Below are 17,815 nucleotides of genomic sequence, written 5' to 3'. Positions count from 1 at the left end.
CACACACACACACACACTCACCCCAGACAGGGAGCCCACAACAGACCAAAGCATGGATACCACCAAAGTCCAATTTGGTGAACCAAAACATTTATTGGGGCTACTTACAGGAATATGAGTGAGGGGTTGCTAACAGGAGCAGAAATGATTCAAAGACAGCTGCATCACCAAGGCCCACCCCACCATGGGTGACAGCTCACAAAGCTGGAAGCCTGGAGCACACTACACAGCCTGCGGGCAGCTCAACAGGTTGGAGCGTGTCCTTCCCGGGTGCCTCAGTTGGTCTGAACGTCTTCCAGGCAGATGGTCTGGTCTCAGAATCCTTTGAAGCTGTATTGCTTACTGTGGCAGGGAGGGCCCTGGCGAATCTGGTCAGTTTCAGGGCCTTCCTGAAGCTACTTTGAGTTGTTTACCTTCCTGCTTAAGGAGCTTCCCTGCAGGATGGAACGTTTCAGGAAACTGTTATGCAACAAATAGTTAAGTGCTTTAAATGAGTATTTACTGAGAGCATACTTCTCATGGAGGGCAGATAACAGAAAATATAACCACGGGAGATGAATTTGAGTGTGTGCATGTGTGTGTGTGTGTGTGTGTGTGTGTGTGTGTGTGTGTGTGTGTGTGTGTGTGTGTGTTCCCATAATCCAGAAGTCTGGGGACAGCCAGACCACCCAGGGCAGGTGCTGTGCCGTTTGGAGAAGGCTGAATGCTTTCTGTTTCTGTTCTTCCATATGGAGCATGTTTTGCTTTGTCCTGTTTTTTTAACCTCATGGTTGCAAGATGGCTGTTCACATGTTCTGTCATGATGATCTAAAGCCAAACAGAGGAAAAGGAAGTAAAATGGGGTTTAGGGTAAAGGAGACAGGCCAGCCTAGTATGTTGCTTTTGGGTAGGAAAGTATAGTAATACTTTCGATAATTGTCACTGATCAAAACTGTGTCCTCTGGCCACTACTGCTCGAGAAGGACCAGTGGAAAAGAGTTCCTAGAGTGGATTAGTCACCACACCAAAATGTACCTTATTTATTTAGTTTGTTTGGATTTCTACCAAGAATGCTGTCCAGGCATGTTAGATCACCTGGAAACAAAGATGAAATTACACAGATCTGAAGAATTTGACAGTCTAGAAGTAAGTCATTCCTGAGAATGGGGGAAAAAAATAACAGTCTTTTCCTTACAGTGGTCACAGCTGACACCCTAGTGACAGAAGATTGTTTGGAAGAGGGAAGCACAGCCAGGCAGTGGAGGAACACACCTTCAATCCTAGTACACAGGAGGACTTTTGATTGCCGTACCTTGGTAGTCAGCCTCAGGAGGAGGAAGCAGCCAAATAAGGGAATAGATCTTGGTGGCCAGCTTCAGGAATGTAATCTAATGGTTTTTAGCAAGGCAGAGGGAATGGGGGAGAAGGGCAAGGCCTGCCAGAGCCACGTGCTCTGGTGAGCTAGTGTCCCTTTGGGAAGTGAAAGCATGTCACAGAGCATGTAAACTGGGGATGCACTCAGGAGCTACCACCTTTGCAGCTTCACTGGATCCCTTTAAAAGAAACCTGACAGGAGTGAAGCTGTATGTCGCTTCAACCACCCTTGTTCATTATTGCACTATCCTGTGCAACCAGGAATAAATGGTGCATATGTTGTTTTCAGTGTTTCAGTGGCCACATTAAAAGTACAAGAAATCAGGCGGCGTTAATCATTGTTAGATCACAGACCCTCTCGCTGCTGTGTGTCTCTCATACTCCTTCAGTTTGTCCCTCAGGACGAAGAACTGACAGGATGCAGAGTCCATCCCCTCCATCCCCTCTGGTGTCCAGGACCAAGTCTGAACTAGCATTCGCCTCCTGGACTGTAGGCTAAGTCACAAGCGTGTAACTTCCCACCATTCCCCAAAAACCCATGAGTCAGAAGGGCCACTTCGTTGTGTGGATTCCTGTCATGCTAAACATGGCAGTTGTCTCTCCTAAGGAAACTGTTCTTTGGAACTTCCTCTCCTTCAAGGCCCTGCCATGCTGCCTACCATATGATGTGCTCTGTCCTTGAATCTCTCCCACCCCCAGGCCCAATCACCACACACACCCCCCAACACACACTATGGTTGAAAGCTGTCTTTCTTAATACAGCTCCTCTGAAGTATGATCTCATGTCAATTCCTCTCTACAGACCTCTGTTCTCTCTTCCTCAGTTACAGTAGTTATAATATAGCTCAATTCAATATGTATAACAAACATCACCAAATGGCAAGTGAGATATTTTATGTTCACTTTTCATATGATCTTAGAACATGGTATCCGCTTTACTCCTGGGCCCACTACCATTAGGCTAGCCACATTTCAGGTGCCCAGTGGTGACATGCACATGGGCTGATGGCTGGATGGGTGCTCGGGCTTATATCTTGATGTAGTTATGTCCCCAGGGGTTCCTTCTGTGTTCTGATGAGGATGCAGGTGACTGGGATCCAAAGACGTTCTCCCTGTGAGCTTTCTTCTGGTAGCCACTCAGTTTTTTCCACCTGCTGAAGAAGGCTTGGTGAGAGACCCCACCCCGACCCTTCCTCCATCCTGCTCCTTGCCAACGGCCTCTTGGCTGCAGCACAGCCTCCTTGGAGACTGGGGATACTAATAGATTTTGCAGCTTGAGGCAAAGTGATCTAGTGTACAGCCCCTCCATTAAAGGGTTTTCTCAGACTCTTCCATTAAGGAAGGCCTTTTGCATGAAATGAAGTGTGCTTTGTCCTCACCAGGGCAGACAAAGGATTAAATTAAAAGAGCAATAACCTCACTGATAGTAGAGCAACAGAACATCCTCACTTACATCTTCTTGCTCGTGGCTGTGAGAGCAGCCTAGCCATTCCTTCTTTCCAGGAATCCTCTGTGCTGAATAGACCAATAAAAGTCATGACTAGACAGCTTGTGTGTGTATATATTTCTTTATTTACTATTAGTGGGTGGGGAGCATGCCTGGGAAGGTCGGAGAAGAACTTTGTGGAACTGGTCCTTTCCTCCCACCGTGGGGATCAAGCCCAGATCTCCAGACTTCTTTGTCATATTGTGTGACAAGTACCATTACCTGCTCAGTGCTGAGCCGTCTTGCTGGCCCCCAAAGTTTCCTGCCTTTACCATCCCCACCTCAGTAATTAAACTGAGGTCTTCATACATGTCAGGCAAGTGTTCTATCACTAAGCCACAGCCACAGCCCTTTACAGACAGAGTCTTGTTTTATATCCCAGGTTGGTCTCCTGAATCCTTAGCTGTCCTGCTTCAACCTCAATGCTGGGATTACAGGCAGCTGTGAAATAGTCTCCTCAGCAACTGAAATATTCCATCCTGCTGGAAGCTCCTTAAGCAGGGAGGTAAATGACTCAAAATAGGGTCAGGAAGCCCCTGAAAGTGACCAGATTCTTTAGGTCCCTCTCTGCCAGAGTAAGCCATAGAAGCTGAGAGTCCCTCTCAGATGGAAGGAAGCTGAGCTGCAGAGAAGATTCTGGATGAGCCAAGCTGCCAAGAAGACCCAGACAAACTGATCTGCAAAGACTAGAGACCAGCCCAGCTGCTTAGAAGAGGATTAGACCCACGGAGGCACCTGGAAAGGCGCTCTCAACCCGTTGAGCGGCCTGCAGTCTGTGCTGTGTGCTCCAGGTTCCCAGATTTTGTGAGCTGTCACCTGTGCTGGGGTGGGCTTTGAGTCATTTCTGCTGCTATAAGTAACCTCTCACTCATATTCCTGTAAGTAACCCCAGAAGAACTCCTTGATTCACCAAGTTGGACTTCGTGGTGTCCATGCTTTGGCCTGATGTAGGTTTCCTACGGGTGAGCAGACGTGCTCACCTCCCCAGGGAAAGTTTTGTCACACAGCATAGGCATGTCCCACCATCTAGTTTCTGGGTAGAGCTTTCTGGTCTCTTAGCAGCCGTTTGCTTCTGAATGAGAAAAGGAACTAAGGCTTTGCTTGGTACTGGGTGCCCGGGTCTTTCTTCCCTGTTCCAGAAGTTCTGCTATGATGCCCCACCCTTTCCTTCCTGAAAGCTTTTCCACCACATGCCCCCCCTGCAACATGTCCTGCATGTTTTTGAAGTCACTGCTTGAAGTCACAGCAAGAGGCATTCTACTGTGGGTCTCTGTATGAGGAGAAGGAAAAGCCCTCGGGTTGGTGGATTCCAGCCCTATAGCCACAGCAGTTGTTGGCTGTGCCTGCTTCTGGGCAGATCCTCAGGTGGATGGAGATTGTTGCCCTTAAGACTGTCAGATCCTGGATCACGTAGACGGGACTCAGACTCCTTACGGCGTTCCTACCACAGAAGGGACAGGGATTGAAGCTGCAGCTTTACCGGTGAGGTGAACATTATACAATCAGCTCTGGGCACTGAGGATGCTGCTCAACTGGTAGAGTGCTTGCCTAAAATGCACAAAGCCCTGGGTTCAGTCCTTAGGATGCCATGAAACCATAGTGGGTTGGAGGTCAGCTTGTGACATGTGAAATGCTGTCTCTAAAAACAAACAATCGCTGCAAAACTCCCAATGCACAAATTTGTCAATGTCCCTTAAAAACATTTCAGTGACATATACACTTAGCTCAGAGTGGGCTGCAGTGGGCAGCTTTTTATTGGCCTTTTTCCTTCAGTCAAGGTTTCCTTCCTTCTCCTCTCCCCAACCTACGACCCCCAGAGCTGGGCTGGGAGTAGCATAGGGGAAAAGAGAAAGAGGAATTGGTAGGGGTTGTTTGTTTCAAAATATCCATCTTAAATGGAGGAATCTAACTGACACATGGTATTGTATTTTAACCCACCCAGCCTGATTGGAAGATCCTGGTCTGTGTGCTGCTCCTCTGGGTGAGGCTATGGGGTCCTGAGTGCAGGCTTGAAGTGTCATTGATACTCTGGACTTGGGACAACGAGGGTTCTTGCTTCCCTCTGGAAACTAGCTCTCAGTGGCATCGGTGCCCTGATCTCTAGCAGACAAGGCTGAATTCCTGTTGCTTTTGGTAGGAAGGCCTGACAGCCAGAGATGGCCGGGATATTGCCAGCTGCTGCCACACTGTAGCAAGGAGGTTGCTGGCCCCCAGGGAGCTGACATTTCTGGAAACTGGGCCACTTCACCTTCCCTCTGGCTATACCAGAAACACTCTGCAAAGTGAATGGGGCAGGAAGGATGGGCCCTGTGTCTTTTAAAAGGAAGCTTTTGTGACCGAGGGCAATCAGGAGCACCAGGAACCGGCAAACAGAGCTGTGGGAGGTGGGAAGGGATATTCCCAGCGGAAGGCAGAGAGCTTGTCTAAGGAACATTTGTTAGCTGAATTGATCTGATTACTCAGGACTTTTCTCAGCCAGGACTGGGGCAGAGAGGGGCTGCAGTTGCTTTTCATTCTATTTAGTTTCTGTTTTCCAAGAATGAATATCAAGGGAGAGCTTTGATTAAACAAGCCTTAAAAAGGAGGCGTGAATGCCAGGTTTACAGAAAGCCTTACTGAGTCTCTGGCAAGGGGCCACATGACACAATGTTTCTAGTCTGAAGATATTATCCCTTTCTGAGCACAAAACTGCGTGCCCATGAACAAAGTGAGGAGACAGAAGGAAAAGAGAATTAGCTTAGCACTAATTATACATACGTGCATATATATGTAAAGATTATCAAGATTAGCATCATAGAAATTAAGGAAATTCTCATGTCCCTAGTTTTTGTTCCCCAAACCAATTCTATCTGTTGCTGTCTGACTTTTTTCTTTCCTATAGCAGTTATTGGGACTGAACTCAAGATTGCATTGCCAAATATAGCATTACTACATTTAAACAGACATATAAAATGGTTGGCACGATATTGCTGTTTTAAGAATTTTGAGGCTGCCATGGTTGGCTTTTGAGACAGGGTCTCACTTAGTACTGCAGGTTGCCCTGGAATCTGTGGTGAGGTTCCCAGCTGTGCCTCATGAGTGCTGGGATTACAGGCACGGAACACCATTCTCCCCTTGTTATAGGATTTTTCAGAGGTGGGAATGTTGGCCTCTCAGTGAGAAATTGGCAAGAAGAAAACCACACCATCGAATATTTAACAAAAGACTCACTGAATGCCTGTATGGGGCAGCTTCTGTTACACACTGGGAACATGTGTTATGCCCAGATTGGGACCCCAAAGACAAACCACCACAGACCTTAGGTTCAGAATGCAATTAGCATGGTTTATTTCTGTTTACAAGCCGCGGACAGGGAAGCTCGATCCAAAGCACTCACTGGTAGTTGTGAGGCCAGGAGGAACTTGGTTTTTCTTTGTGTGGCTGGCTTTTTAAAGGCAAAATCCACAAGCCCTTCAGGGGGGTTGGGGGGAGTTTTGCTCAGGTGCAACTCAGATTGGTTTATCTTTATCTCTGTTCTCTTTTAATTGGGTGAGGGTATGTAACCTTTGAATTTACTGGTTGGTGGTTACAATTTATTACTTTGGGGGCAGTCCAGCACAAGTCCCAGGCTTTGTCCTTGAGCCACCATGGGGGCTGGCTGGTCAAGCACGTACTGCACATAACTCTAAGTTGGTGAGGGGCCCCAGAAAGTAAACATCTGGCTAAACTTTGAGCAGTCAGGAAACTGAAATTGAGGCCTGATCTCTGAGAGAAGACTGAGCAGCCTGTTATGGCATCTGCTTGGTCCTTTCACATGGAAACCAAAAGAACACCTTTTCCTTCAGGAGCATACTCTTATTTTTTAAGGTGCTGCAGAGCTGGGGATTGAACTCAGGGCCTTGTACACATGAAGCAAGAGCTTTACCCCTAAGCTACACCCTCATGACACGATCTTACATTTTAGCTGAATAGTAGAAGCTGCCATCCAAGGTAGGTCCAGCATGTTGGAAGCATTGTCTTAGCACTGTGGGGGTTTGAATAAGAATGACTCCCATAGGCTCACATATGTGAATGTTTAGTCACTAGGAAAGGGGCGTGTTTGGAAGGGTTAGAGGTTTAGGAGTGGTTGGAGTTGGCCCTGTTGGAGTAGGCATGGCCTTGTTGGGGTGCATGTGGCATTATTGGAGGAAGTGTGCTACTGGGGGTAGGCTTTGAGGTTTCAAAAGCTCACACTAGGTCCAGCCCCTGCCCCTTCTCTGCAGGATGTAGCTCTCAGCTACTGCTCCAAAGCCATGCCTGCCTGCCTGGTGCCATGCTCTCCACCACGATAATAATAGACGAAGCCTCCGACACTGTGAGCCACCCCAGTGAAGGCTTTCTTCTGTATGATTTGCCTTGATCATGGTGTCTCTTCACAGCAACAGAACAGTAACTAAGATAGGCATGCTGTGGGTTCCTCCATGGGGCAGGCTCCGTTGCTATTATCCTACACAAACTCACAGAGCTAGAAATGATGGGACCAGGAGTCAAATCCAGGAGGCCTTTCTCCAGAATCACAAACATAATTTACTATTCCAGTTTGTGACTAATATAGCATCAAATCCAGGAGGCCTTTCTCCAGAATCACAAACATAATTTACTATTCCAGTTTGTGACGAAGGGTTTTTGGTTATTTTTTGGTTGTTGTTATTGCCCATCCTGATTCCTCTTGGAGTCCCACACCTGCAACACTCTGTTCCCTCAGTTGACCTTAAGCTTTTAGAGGCAGAGCCTATTTGCCATGTCTATATCCCAAAATTCCCACTGCTTAGAACCAAATAAATAGGTTTGTCTCCCAGAGTTTTACAAAACACATGCAGAAAGACTCTGAGTCTGGCGTATGAGGTAAATATGCCGGTTCTTCCATCATACCCAGCATGGGCCTCTGATCACTGATTTCCTGCAGGGAAGACTCAGCCCAAAGACACAGGATTGTTCTGCATGTGGGCAGCTTATGACCCAACCTATTGCTGCTCAGGCAAAGAACTGGAGAGATGGTGGGGGCTTGCAAAGGTTTGTCTATAATGGAGAGGAGATGTAGTACTGAGAGAAGGTCACAGAAAAGAGCTCCCTGGCATTGACCAACTGTTCCTCTTAAAACAGGGCAGGAACCCCTAAATGAAAACCAAGAGGTTGTTGTTAAATAAACCCCATGTCTGAAATGCTGTGCTGTTGTTAGCAAACTAGGCTGGTCAGTTGGTGTAATGGTGGGAGTCTGCAGGCATCCCATCCTGACCACACTTGGTCTCTTGTGATCTCAGAAGCTAAACAGGGTTGATAGGAGACACAAGGCTTTGAGGAAATGCTTAAGATCGAAAGAAGAACAGTGTTGCCATTCCATTAGCACATCATCTTGAGATTTTGGAAAGTGTGTGTTTGCACAAAAAGACCAGGAAGTAACACATCCAAATGATGAGATTTCACACATGAATTCAGTTAGTGACTTTTAAATATTTTTATCTTTCCCAATTTTTGTGTAAAAGTATGATCATTGCAACTAGAGAGAGATTGTTACATAACAAGCAGAAAGTAGGTACTTTTCAAACATGGTTTGAAGACTCTATCTTGGCCCCAGGGGAGACCTTTAATCTATTTTCTGGCCACTCTTCTTTGGTCCTAGGAACTCCAAAGTGATCATACCCCACATCTGTGGCTGGAGACCTTGGCTGTGTGTCTTTGATCCTAGACTTTGGGGGCTATAGTTCTGTTTTCAAACCCTCCACTGGTATTGGTTGTAGTATTAAGGCAACTCCACGTAGTTAAAAGGGAGGTTTATGTTGTGGGGTAACTTACAAGTAAAGGGATAGGTTACAGGGTCTGGGGAAGGTGTAGCGCAGTCCGGCGGAACACTCCGCTCGGTCTACCTCGAGTGTCCAGGATCCAGGAACCAAGACGGCCAGCACATCCAGATCTCGGGTCTTCAGGGCTCCTGTCTCAGCCCTGCCTTGTAGGCGTGACAGTTACTGAAGCCTCAATGGGAGTAGTACTTCCAGGTCAAAGCTGGAACAGCTACCCACTACACACTGGTTATCTGACTCACCCATCTAAGGCCGAGCTTACCAGACAGGATGTGAGCAAACGCACCCGAGGGTGTGCTGCCATGATTCTCACTTTCTCTTGTTTTACAGCATTTCCTCATTTCCCCCTCAAAGAACTTCAGAATGTCTGCTAATGGCACCCTCTTCTCCACCACAGAACTGGACTTTGAAGCAGGACACAAGAGGTAAACTTGTCAATGACCTTCCAGAAGTATGGCCATCCAGAACACAAGGAAAATAAGGGAATAGCCAGATACAAACACAGGGCGGGTCCCTGAGCAGCCTGGAGTGTGGCTAGGAGTTCAGCTTTAGCAGGCCAAAAACCCTGGCAGGACACAGGTGAAACGATGAAGCCATGGTGTAGGGGGAGGGCATGCCCAGAGCTGGGGGCACCGACTGGGGAGGGTAGGATCACGGGCACCCGAAGGCAGCAGTATGACAAGACAGCTCAGTCTTTGAGATGAAAGCCATAGGCCGGGGGAAAGCCAGGTGAGGGTCCTGGCTTGACACTAGTCAAGAGACCTAGAGCAGTCATTGAGGATGAGGTGTAGCTCAGTGGAGTGCTTGCTTCCCTGGTGTATGGGAGGCTCTGGACTTCGAATGGATGAATAAAATGTGAGCCTCCTTTCCTGGAGAGTGGAATAGGTCCATCGCAGGGACATTGTAAGGCAGAGAATATGAGTTGGCTGGCTGGAGTGGACATCTGTCCAGGGAGGTAGTAGCCATGAAGAAAAACTCCAGACTTAAAAACTGAGGGAGTGAGCTCCATGGCCAGAGAGGGAAGGTGGCCACACCTGGCATTTGAAGGTGCATAAGAAGCATGGGGCTGGAGAGGGGGCCCGCTCGCCCCAATCTCTCCTTCCACTGTGCTCGCTTCCTCTGTGACTGTGTAAGCAAACTCGTTTCTTGCACTTGGAATGTTTCCCTGACAGCTTCTATCTCCTTGTGGGAGTGAGAGACAGCGGGAATCTCGAAGCCTCTGCAGCACTCCAGGTGACCATTGTGAACATCAATGATGAGATCCCACGCTTTATCAGGTAGGTCTGAGGACATGCGGGGCAGGGCTCAAAGAGTCTGCTGCCACAGCTGTCTGAGACACATTTCGTGACACACCAGAGAGATGTGCTTTGCTCTGGCCTAAATGAGAGATGAGAAATGGAAATCTTCAGTGTCCTTTATGCTTCTCAACCTCATGCTCCCTTTGCTCGCCACACCTTGTGACCCCCACATTCACATGCTCCATGGGAAAGAGGGCCAAGGGCTGAGCACAGTGCTCCTTGGGAGTCACTGTACAAACACAGAAGATGGATACAAGGCAGGCACTTGTTTAATAAAGTGCCCCATGTCAGTAATCAACCTGAAGCCCATACGGGTACTATAAGGCTGCTGGCATGCTGGAGTTTCCTCTTGGCTTGGTAGACCCAGCACAACACCTGGCTGTGTCTGTTGCTTCTCTTACAGCAGAGATGAGGGAAAGAGTGTGGACCTGGCCCCATCCCGGGCCCGCTGCACATGGAGATTCAGGAAGATAAGATGGAATTTTAGAGGCAGTGATGACCTTCCGAGCTGCCTGGCTCTCTGCTGCCCTGAGTGGGCACAGGCCCCAGCCACAGGGAAACAGCACCATCTTGTGCTCGGAGGTCGGCCGCTTTAATGACTGTGAACAAATATAGTGCAAGCTACTCCACCAAACCCAAAGCCGGGTTCAGTTATTATTTGTCCATTAATAGCAAAACTAGGACTGGAAAGATGGCACAGTGTAGGGGTTGAGGTACCTGCCCTCAGCCCCTACCCAGAGTCCTCCGAGATATGCTTCCCAGGAGCGAGGGAAAAGTGAAAGATTTCTGTAATGCCTTCATGTCTTCACACATGGGCCAATGCTCTTCAGTCTGTGTGCTCTTTATTGTTGTGTTCTTTGTGTCTTCCATCTTTATTCTCCTCTACATCTTTATTCTTCTACATCTCTATTCTACAACTCATTACAAATTCCCAAGCGCATGTGTGTGTGTGTGTGTGTGTGTGTGTGTGTGTGTGTGTGTGTACATTCATTAACAATTTATTAGTTAAAAACTACAAAGTAAACTCTCAGGGACAAGTATTCTGATAAGAGTCACACTTGGGAAAGACTTGGTCAGCTTAACTGGTAACTGACCCCACCTGTAGGTTGTAAAAGTTCTGGCGATCTCTTAAAGGGATGGCTACAAGAGTTACAAGGGAAGAAACTAAACCAATGAGAGATCTAAGGAAGAGGCAAAGAATACGTGTACTATTGTATGTGATTAACAATATCCAGACATGGTTAGTCAGTTAACAGCCTTTTTCTGTTAATCACTGGAATCTCAGGACCTATACATAGTCTACTGAGCCTAAAATCTTGCATTAAAAACTGGTGTAGAAATAAATACAGTGTTAATTGTTTTTTGAATCAGAGTGAGGAGGTGCTGGTGGAGGAAGCTTAGGGCAACATAGGTGCTGTTGATCTCTTGAAGGATTAAGATATACCAAGGCCAGACACCTGCACTATCACTTCTGGTTCACTATAATTCTTCTGAAGAGTTTTGATCCAACAAGGCCAGGCACCTGCAATTCTGCTCTATGAAAGTCCTATGAGGACACTTTGTCTGACCAATTTTGCCTTGTCAGTGGCTAAGGATGGAAAACAAGACCTCTGAGTGTCTACAGTCCACATGGAACAATAGACCTAGTTATGAAGCATATTTTAGTAGGTTTCTATTCATAAAAATTGTACAGTTAAATAAAAAAATCATCTTATTGACTATCCATAATTGTGCTAATAAGATTGAGATGTAATCATGAGATTACATATGCACATTACATGGAAATGCATGGTGAATGGGGAAATATCATAGCTGTTCTTAAGGAAACAATGCAGTTCTTAGAAAAGAGATGAAATGGCACATGAGAGAAACACAGACAAGGAGCAACTGGTCATTTATAGTCAGTAACCTCATGGCCTTGCCAGGTGGGGCTTCCCATCAAAGAGTCATTCATTTGGTGGGTTGACATATGAACACCAGTTATCACCTGCTGTATACTCACAGCCCTCAATAGCCCAGCGGGTAAGAGTACTCGTTGCTCTCAGAGAGACTAGAGTTTAGCTTTTCAGTATCTACCACCTACACTGGGCAGCTCTCAGTAGCCTATAACTTCAGCCCCAGTGTGGCTGGAAGTTTTCTGCGGTCCCACCGGCCCCACTGTCCCACCAAGCCTGGCGGTCCCACAGCCGCTTATAAAATAATCACTCAGAGGCTTAATATTATTTACGAATTGTATGGCCTATAGCCGGCTTCTTGCTAGCTAGCTCTTATAACTTAACCCATTTCTATGAATCTTAAGTTGCCATGAGGCCGTGGCATTACCAGTCTGCTGGCATCTTGCTGCTCCTTTGGTGACGGCAGCTGGCGTCTCTCTCTCTCCTCTCCCTTCTTCTCCCCATATACCTGCTTGGGTTTCCTGCCTGCCTCTAAGCAGCCTTGTCATAGGCCAGTGCAGCTTTATTTATCAACCAATCAGAGCAACACAAATTCACAGCATACAGAAATACATCCCACAGCACCCCAGGGGATCCAACACTCTCTTCTAGTCTTCTCAGGCACCTGCACATGTTCATATACACACAGAGAGACATATGGATTATTGATTCACTAACAATGCATAATAAAATAAATCTTTAAAAATATTAAAAATACCCAGGCAGTCGTGGCACACGCCTTTAATCCCAGCACTTAGGAGGCAGAGGATCTCTGTGAGTTAGAGGCCAGCCTACTCTATAGAGTGAGTTCAAGGACAGCCAGAGCTACATAGAGAAACCTTGTCTCAAAAAAACCAATATTTACACATATATGTGCATATATATGTTTACTTTATTACATACAACATATATATTATATTATATATTTTATTGTATAATTATATTTATGTATTTTTGTGTATTTATATTTTAAAATATGATATATATCTGTATATATAAGATGAAAATATTTGAAATAGTCACAAGCATGAGAGCAAGGTAGAATGCTTGCAGAAATATTTTAAGAAGGCTGGAGAGTAGGTTCATTAGGTAAAGTGCTCACTGTGTTCAATCCCCAGAACCCATGCAAAAAATGCTGGGTGTGCTTGTACACTTACAGTCCCAGTGCTGGGGAGACAGAGACAGACAAATCTGGGCTCATGGGCCAGTCAAGCCTCCTTGGTGAAAAGCCCTGTCTCAAAGAAGAAAACGAGTAGAGCAACATCCAAGGATGTTCTCTGGCTTCCAGATGCGTATGAACCTGCACACATAAGAACATGAAAGCACACACAGAACCAAACGTGTTTTAAGACTGATTGGTTCTAAGCCCAGTCTGTTCCCAGGCTAGCCTCTTGCCACTTTGCAAACACAGCACAGTAGAGACCCTTCTGGTCACCTACACTAGCTCCAGCTGTGGTATCTGGTCACTTACATTAGCTCCAGCTGTGGTATCTGGTCACTTACATTAGCTCCAGCTGTGGTATCTGGTCACCTATACTAGCTCCAGCTGTGGTATCTGGTCACCTACACTAGCTCCAGCTGTGGTATGTGGTCACCTACACTAGCTCCAGCTGTGGTATCTGGTCACCTACACTAGCTCCAGCTGTGGTATCTGGTCACCTACACTAGCTCCAGCTGTGGTGTGTGGTCACCTACACTAGCTCCAGCTGTGGTGTGTGGTCACCTACACTAGCTCCAGCTGTGGTATCTGGTCACCTACACTAGCTCCAGCTGTGGTATCTGGTCACCTACACTAGCTCCAGCTGTGGTATCTGGTCACCTACACTAGCTCCAGCTGTGGTATCTGGTCACTTACATTAGCTCCAGCTGTGGTATCTGGTCACCTATACTAGCTCCAGCTGTGGTATCTGGTCACCTACACTAGCTCCAGCTGTGGTGTGTGGTCACCTACACTAGCTCCAGCTGTGGTGTGTGGTCACCTACACCAGCTCCAGCTGTGGTGTGTGGTCACCTACACTAGCTCCAGCTGTGGTGTGTGGTCACCTACACTAGCTCCAGCTGTGGTATCTGGTCACCTATACTAGCTCCAGCTGTGGTGTGTGGTCACCTACACTAGCTCCAGCTGTGGTGTGTGGTCACCTACACTAGCTCCAGCTGTGGTGTCTGGTCACCTACACTAGCTCCAGCTGTGGTGTCTGGTCACCTACACTAGCTCCAGCTGTGGTATCTGGTCACCTATACTAGCTCCAGCTGTGGTATCTGGTCACCTACACTAGCTCCAGCTGTGGTATCTGGTCACCTACACTAGCTCCAGCTGTGGTATAGCAGCTACAGCAACAAATAATCTTTCTTGGGATGTTTCCTTCAGTGACTAGTGCTGGGTTCCAGAGTGCATGAAGCATTTCTACAGATGGCCCAGAAACAAACACCAGTAGGTTGAGAAATGGTTGAGATATACAAGTTCAGATTCAGACTGAGGCCAGCACACAGCTCTGTGAACCAAAAAAATCTAGGAAGGTTATAGCTGTGGGGTTGGTACTCATATGGCCAGAAATATTCCCCACATTGACAGGATGGTGAAGAGAAAAATAACTTCTCTGGCACTAATCTACTTTGATCCATGTCTTCTAAAATGCACTAGTAAGCAGTATATCAGGGAGGGGAAATGGCCACCTAGAGGCCCCTTCAGACTCTGCACTTCTCACTTGTGATTTTAGAGATGGACCTTTTAGGCTCTTAATTGGCTTTGCTTCAGTGTTCATGGATGGTGTCAAGGTGTGTCTGCAGGAGCCTGTACTCTAGAATGGGGATGGGACAGGACACTGCCTCATTTCGCTCAGACTGTTAATTACAAGCAGCCCCATCCTCAACAGCCATGGGTTGAAAGAATAAACTTGGAGTCATACTAGATGCTGAATTGAGAGCATGCCCAATCCCTTGGATTTCTTAATTTCTCTTCTCTGAAACATCTGCTAGCACTAACCATATTGGATTTAATCTTCAACTTGACCCAGGTATACCAAGTCTTGGTGCGAGGCAGCCAAGGCAGCCGTGGAAACAGCTCTTCATCTTGGTGCCTAGCCAAGGCCACCACAGTGAGTGCTGTTTCTGTTGTGGAGACTGTCTCCGCATTTCATCCCTGGGTGGAGACAGATGTCTGTCTGACTACTTTGTGGTTTGGCTGTGTGTGTGTGGGGGAGGCTGTGGTTCATGAAGGTTGAAAACCACCGACATATTCACCTGTGCACAGTGGTGGCTGCAGAACACTTTGTCTTAGACATCAGCAAGTAGCTCTTCCTCCCTCTGCCTGACTCTGTTGGAGTCACTAGCAAACCTCTTGTAAGGGGTGCCTGGGAGTGCCTTCCTGAGTCCTCATTCACAGGGAGGAAGTTACCCAGTCACACAGGGAATGTGATCACCAGCCCCACCCACTGTGGTCCTGCACTCTGGCAGCCAGGTGTAGTGCCGAGCTTGGTGGGGAATGTGAATGATAATCATATTTATCCTCTCTGGTTTTTTTTAAGGTTTATTTATTTATTATGTATACGGTGTCCTGTAGTTGGAAGGTTTCTCTGGTCCTGCCTGGCCCTGCAGTCAGGACAAATCTTTCCCACTTGTGTCCCACAGCTGCTTATAAAATAATCACTCAGAGGCTTAATATTATTTACAAACTGTATGACCTATGGGTCATGATGGCTTCTTGCTAGCTAGCTCTTATAACTAAACTCAGCCCATTTCTATTTCTATTCTGTGGCTTTACCTGTGTGCCATTGCATGCTGCTCCCTGGACAGTGGGATGGCGTCTCCCGTCTGGCTTTCTTCTTCCTGTCCATCTGCTTGAATTTCCTGCCTGCCTCTAAGCTGCCTTGCCATAGGCCAATCCAGCTTTATTTATCGATCAATCAGAGCAACACATATTCACAGCATACAGAAAGACATCCCACAGCAGTATTCTGTCTGCATGTATGCCTGCAGGCCAGAAGAAGGCACCAGATCTCATTATAGATGGTTGTTAGCCACCATGTGGGTTGCTGGGAATTGAACTCAGGACCTCTGGAAGAGCAGCCTGTGCTCTTAACCTGTGAGCCATCTCTCCAGCCCCTCTCTGTTTTGGTAGACCTGAAATTAGACCTTTTGTTGGATAATCTTTTTTACAGACATGAATCTTAGATCACATACTTAAACTTAATTTTCTGCTGCACTTACTATCAGGGCAACCAAGAAAAGACTGTTAACATGAGGCACTCTTCCCAACAGCCAGCCTGTTCCTTTCATGGTGACCTGCCATAGCCAGTGTGGCCTATAGAGGCTTCAGAGCAGGCTTTAAGCTCACATCCTGACTTGAACCAGATATTTCTCTTTGTGACAGGGCTGTCCCATGTGAAGGAGTGTGTTTAGCAGCATCTCCCTCAACATGGAAAGAGCAGTTCCTTCCCCAAGTTGTGACAACCAAAAGATGTGTCTAAATATAATCACCTCCCTGACCCAAGTTCAGAACCACTGCCTAGAAGGGATCAGAGATGGGAGGCAGGGCACGTTCTTCCTATGGTGTCTTCTTTCTGTCCTAGGCACCCTGGGCCTAACTGTCACCCCTGACACTGGATTGAGTGTGCACATCCCTGTCTGTCTCAGTAGACACTCAAGGCTCCCATCGGTGCTCTGGGATCTGCATTTCTCCCAAGCTCCATGGTGATACTGGCATTGCTGGTGCTTCGAGTAATGCAGAAATGAGGCCAGGCTTTGCAGGCAGCAGGGCATCTTTATTGCACTTTTCTGTTGCTGTGATAAAACATCACGGCCAAGGCTACTTACACAAAGAAGGTGTATTTGAGGCCAACAGTTCCAGAGGATGAGAGTCCATCACTATCACTGCAGGGAAACAGGACAGCAGGCAGGCATGGCAGCTGGAGCAACAGCAAGCTCTCACATCTCTAACCTCAAACGGGAAGCAGAGAGCACACGGGAAGGGCGAGTCTTTTGAAACCTCAAAGCCTGCCCCCAGTGACAGACTTCCTCCAGCAGTGCCACATCTCTTAAGCCTTCCCCCAAAGCACCGACTAGGGAGTGAATATTTAAATGCCAAAAACTATGGGGACATTTTGTCCTTCAAACCACCAGGCATCTTTGTAATCATGGCTAGGAAGTTACTAGACCCAACCTAGTGGATGGAAGAAAAACCATCCTGCATTAGAAACAGGGTTCTGTTGGTTGTAGAAGACAAGGCTGCCTTCTTTTATCTGGCTCTGGTCCTTGCTACCCCTGGCTCCTCTGGCTCAGCCCACTGATGTCACACACTCTGAGAAGGGATATGGCAAGTTAGAAAGAGGGCACATGGTTTGCTTGTGGGACGCCAGGCAGGGAGGCCCATGCACTGGAGTGGCCTCTTGGACAAAACAAGCTTATTCCTTCCCAACAATGGGGTACATGGTGGGAGAACCCCCTCCCCATGGATGATATTAGGCTCAGAATTTGGGGCAGGGCCCATGGGGTAGGCCAGGGTGAAGGCCTGACTATAGATGGTCTCTGCTTCTCTTGAGTCTGTTTTCCTCTGGCCTGCCCTGTGGGACAGCAGTGGTGTGACAGGGGCAGCAGAGTCTGAGGCCCCAACGTGAAGGCAGCATTTAGGGCAGAGATGAAGCCTGCTTCCCTTCAAGGAGGGACCGCAGGGGGAAATGGCACCTTGGGATAAAGGGAAATTAAACGTGGCTCTGCCACTCTGAAATGATCTCACTACTGCCCTTTTACAAAAGCGTGGAGGTCCGAGAAAGGTAGGTGAGCTGGGCACTTGGCATTCTGTTGCACACGGCGCCCCTTGGAGAACAGTACCATGGCTTTGCTGACTGCCAGGAGTGTCTCAGTTTAGAGAGCTAACCTCAGGATGAATGCCACCTGGAAAGATGCCCAAGTTCCATGTGAAAATGTTGTATC

The 17,815-nt window shown here is 47.4% G+C and overlaps 1 protein-coding gene across 1 annotated transcript in view; it reads left to right on the top strand.

Moving 5' to 3' along the window:
• The window catches only part of Cdhr3 (cadherin related family member 3), a 76,829-nt gene that overhangs the window by 13,655 nt on the left and 45,359 nt on the right, over positions 1 to 17,815 (top strand). Inside the window, exons 5-6 of the mRNA XM_052738298.1 lie at positions 8,986 to 9,080; positions 9,828 to 9,932. Coding sequence (XP_052594258.1) covers positions 8,986 to 9,080; positions 9,828 to 9,932 — 200 coding nt within the window. The remainder of the gene's footprint in view (positions 1 to 8,985; positions 9,081 to 9,827; positions 9,933 to 17,815) is intronic.

This window comes from Peromyscus californicus, unplaced genomic scaffold, assembly GCF_007827085.1.
Source record: "Peromyscus californicus insignis strain IS unplaced genomic scaffold, ASM782708v3 Scaffold_15__1_contigs__length_86483966, whole genome shotgun sequence".
NCBI classification, from domain to species: Eukaryota; Metazoa; Chordata; class Mammalia; order Rodentia; family Cricetidae; genus Peromyscus; species Peromyscus californicus.
Note: the sequence above shows the minus strand (reverse complement) of the source record. Positions and strands in the feature narration are given on the sequence as shown.